The sequence below is a fragment of the Rhagoletis pomonella genome, unplaced genomic scaffold, assembly GCF_013731165.1.
Source record: "Rhagoletis pomonella isolate Grant_MI unplaced genomic scaffold, Rhpom_1.0 Rhpom_scaffold_00006, whole genome shotgun sequence".
NCBI lineage: Eukaryota > Metazoa > Arthropoda > Insecta > Diptera > Tephritidae > Rhagoletis > Rhagoletis pomonella.
The window spans coordinates 49,115,495-49,119,669 of record NW_023458560.1 but is presented as its reverse complement, the minus strand read 5'-3'; the positions used below and the strand labels follow the sequence as shown (position 1 = coordinate 49,119,669).

Genomic DNA, 4,175 nt, shown 5'->3' with positions numbered 1-4,175 from the left:
GGTCGAAACGATCGAAATCGTAAATCGGTAAAACAACCACAAAAGACAATGCATCCCGGACTTGGTAGTTTATATTCTTGCTTCTTCCAATAAAAACATTTTCCTCCATTTTAGAAGGATTGGACGGATAGTCTAGGAACCCCTGCATATGTGAATATGTATGATTTCTGAAAAGTGAGCAACACAAACTTCTGAATAATTTTCTTCAAAATGGCTTTTAACTTTTCTATTTTATTAATTCGGCACTAATTCCCTACGAGTCCACTGCGCTTACGTGCTTATCACAGCTTAAGAACGCTGCAGGCGAAGTGTTGCTGCAGCGCTTCAATTATGCCAGCTAATTCACTCACAGCAGAAATATGTATTTCTATATATATGTAGATAAAAGTACACTTATACATAAAATATTTGCAGCAATATTTATACATATTTACACACATATGTAGTTGGGTAGTAATTTATCTAATGCTTTTCGAGCATATTCTTAATTTCAACTTTTTTTCTTGCTTTCTTCCCTTTCTATGTTCTCCGCGTTTGTTGCCGTGCTTTGTCGACTAATCGCGCCTTCAGATGCAAGCTACTCCTACCATCCTTCCATACATGATGAGACTTTTGTGCGGCGGAAGCAGCGGCGTAATCGCACCACGTTCACGTTGCAACAGGTAAGTGAGTGGATGGGGTGTGTGACTTGCTAAGTATTTAACTATTTGGGATTTGAAATTCTTTGTTTTTCCATTTTACTTTGTTTTACTTCTTTTCTAATTTTGCTACTATTCGCTTTTGATGTAATTTTCTTCCTTTTAATCATCCTTCATTCCTTTCCGTTCGCCTTGCAGTTGGAAGAGCTGGAGACTGCCTTTGCTCAAACCCATTATCCGGATGTGTTCACACGCGAGGATCTGGCGATGAAAATAAATCTGACGGAAGCGCGCGTTCAGGTGAGAAAAACTTAACGCTTGACGAATTTGTTGCTGCTGTTGCTAAGATGTAGTGTATAAATAAAATTATGCTTCCTTTTGTTTGGCTAAATTGTAATGAAGGTTGCTACATATGTATTTCTTGTTTTGCTACAGAATATTTAAATGAAATCAAGTTGGATTGGACGAAAATTTGTGTGGCAGGGGATAAAAGGGTAGACAATTTAGAGAAAAATTGTGATACCGCGTACATATTTTCATACATAATTTCGTAAGGATTTGCTAACAAAAAATTCATAAATCGTATCGAATTTCACTCACTCAACCAGTTTTCTATGCAGTGAGGCGGCCATGCATCGCCAGGCAACTGCCAACAGTTACTCATTCATTCAGCCATTCCTTCAGGCGTTCATTGAGCCCGCCAGTTATGTAAGCGACTCTACCCCTGTCGTTGCTCAATTATTTTGCCTTTTTGGCTCTTCGCCATCTCAGTTACGCCTTGTGATCAAAGGCGTCTGTCATACATACACACATACATTAGTGTGCCGTGCGTACCTTAGATTTCTGTCCTAAATTTGCCCCTTCTGGCCGATTTTCACTTTTACTCTTAAAAGTCCGTACATTCGTATGGCAACTTATCCGCTGTCTGTTGTTCATTAATTATGTATGCGTTCGGATATTAATCTTTTTTTATAATTTCAAAAAATGAAGAAATATCTACGAAATAAATCCCAACTATGCGTAAAGGAATTACACAGAGAAAAAATCTAAGGCAAGTAAGGCAATGAAAAGAATAAATATTTGCCGCTTGCATATTTGCTAGTGCTTGGCCCAGCTGCTCCTCCGATTTGTGGTGTGCGCCTTTATATTGTCACACAAAGAGGAGGGGGAGCTAAGCACAGAAATGGCGAAAAAGTGACCAAAATTGTTGCTTGGCTATTTAAAAGTGAAAAAATAATAATAAAATAATAAAACTATTTTTTTTGGCATAGATTGATAGCTAGGAATTTTACATAGATATGTGGCAATACTAGTCAAAATCATGTTATGTTAGAGCCTGTTCAAACACTTTCCTTTTGACGCCCATATTGCGATATAAATATAAATCCAGTATTTAATAAACGTAATTGTAACTGTTTAGAAAGGTGGCAACCCCTCTCGAACATATTTTGTTTAATATCTTCAAGCGGTTTTTATTATATTATAGAAATAGGAGTATGCTGTTGAGCTTATAAATAATTTTAAAATTTTAGATATCTGGCAACCCTATTTAGACAGTTTTTGCAAAAATATTCTATAGAAAATACCGACTATAATGGGATAAAATTGAACAAATCCGTAGAGTTCTTAATTAGCTTAAAGCTGTTGAAACTGCAACATCTGCTACTTTTGCAAATACCACGGATTGTGATACCTTGGATATTAAGCTATGTCACGATTTAGAAAATACAGTATTTTATTAACGTAACCGTAACTTTTTAGAAAGGTGGCAACCCGATTTAAAAATATTTTTTATCTCTTCAAACATGTTTTTGTATTAGTACAGTAATTGAAGCATGCTGTTGGGCTTATGAACAGTTTTATATTTTCAGATATTTGGCAACCCTATTTTGAAATTTTTTTCCAGAAATACTCTACAGAAAATACCGATACTTGACAAATCCGATGAGTCGTTGATTCGTTTATGGCTGTGGAAACTTTATAAAGGTCAAAAGGTTCTCGGGTCTTTTATAACTGTCGGGCATCTGCTACTTTTCCAAATGCCACCGATTGTGATACCTTGGATATTAAGCTATGTCACAAAAGTATCTTTTTACGTTTAGATCAAATAGTCAAATAGTTTTCATGAGAAGCTTTTTTATGGCAGAAATACACTCGCAGGTTTGCCGTTGCCTGGCGATATTATATTGCTCGAATCAGGGATCATACCCTGGACGTACCGAGAGTGCACCTCTAACCACTCGACCATGGCGGCCGTTACGTTATAACTTCAATATAATAACGCGCGCAACGCGCATCCAAGAATCGTTTGTGTGCTTCTTTTTTGATTTTTGAATTTTTTCGTGACGCAATGATCGGATCTAAACTATATATTCCGACAAATTGATAACCCCCTCCTTTTTTGATGTCGGTTAAAAACCCCATCCCAAAAATCCCATTATGCCATCATGCCATTATGACATAATAATGTCCCCCATGAGTTTTCATGAAGCCACGGATCCGTTGCCTTTAAGAGCACCGATCGGTTGCGGCTTATTGTCATAAAACTGCGACTTTAGGAAAAGCAAGCAAAAGTCTATCGGGATGAAATCGAGATAAGAAAATAGCCAGCAAAATATATTTCTCCCAACACAATATTTGGTTATAGTTAACCAAATCTGGTATCCAAAATAGCGCGTGTGGCCTCTTTGTGAACTCCAACTCCAAATAGGACCTGACCTCAAATGATGAAATAGCATTGAGGTCCCCGCCTGTCTCCCGACTATAATTTAGGTGATATCTTTGTTATAATATCTGCGTAAGTTTAACTCTGCATACCATGGACCGAAAATAATAGTTATTTTCAAATTTCAATTCAAAAAGCCAGCCGGAAAGAATTGGTATTTTTAACATTTGTACACAACAATGTGAAGCTTGTTAGCCCAGGAGTGTTAATCCCATATAAATTTAATTTTCTTTTTACTTTTTTCAAAAAAGTCAGCAATTAACCGTTATTTTTTGACTGATATTTTTTCAGTCAAAAATAAAATTTAAAACTTGACTTTTATTTCTTTCGGTCAAATATCAAAGTTAAAATTTACTTTTTTCTTTCTTTTTTCGTTGAAATATAAAAGTTAAAATTTGACTTTTGTTTTCTCGGTCAATTATAAACGTTAAATCTGACTTTAATTTTTTCGGTGAAAATAGCAGTTTACATATGTATGATGTATAATATGTACATGCCAGATCTCTTAGTCGGGGATATATAAATTTTTTGCATTCCCAGTAATCCCCTTACACATAGGTGCCTATTTCCATAAATAATTTTCGAACATAATCTTGGGAGAAAATAAAAGTCACGTTTTGACTTTTATATTTGATAACAAAGAAGTTTAAATAGAAAGAAACTGCATCTTTCCATGTCAATTATTATTATTATTTTTTTGTTGGAATTGCGTCCATCTAAATATAACCTCAATATTCTACTTGTGAATACTCCATTTGCAAATTTGCCAACACCTTTTTCTGCCAGTGTAACATTTGTGGCTCATAAAAAAA

General features: G+C 35.4%; 1 protein-coding gene across 1 annotated transcript in view; it reads left to right on the top strand.

The window, feature by feature from the left end:
* Nucleotides 1–521: 521 nt before the first annotated feature.
* The window catches only part of LOC118741967 (diencephalon/mesencephalon homeobox protein 1-like), a 93,441-nt gene continuing 89,787 nt past the window's right edge, over nucleotides 522–4,175 (top strand). The window contains exons 1-2 of the mRNA XM_036473934.1: nucleotides 522–662; nucleotides 837–938. Of these exons, the coding sequence (XP_036329827.1) occupies nucleotides 522–662; nucleotides 837–938 (243 nt within the window). The remainder of the gene's footprint in view (nucleotides 663–836; nucleotides 939–4,175) is intronic.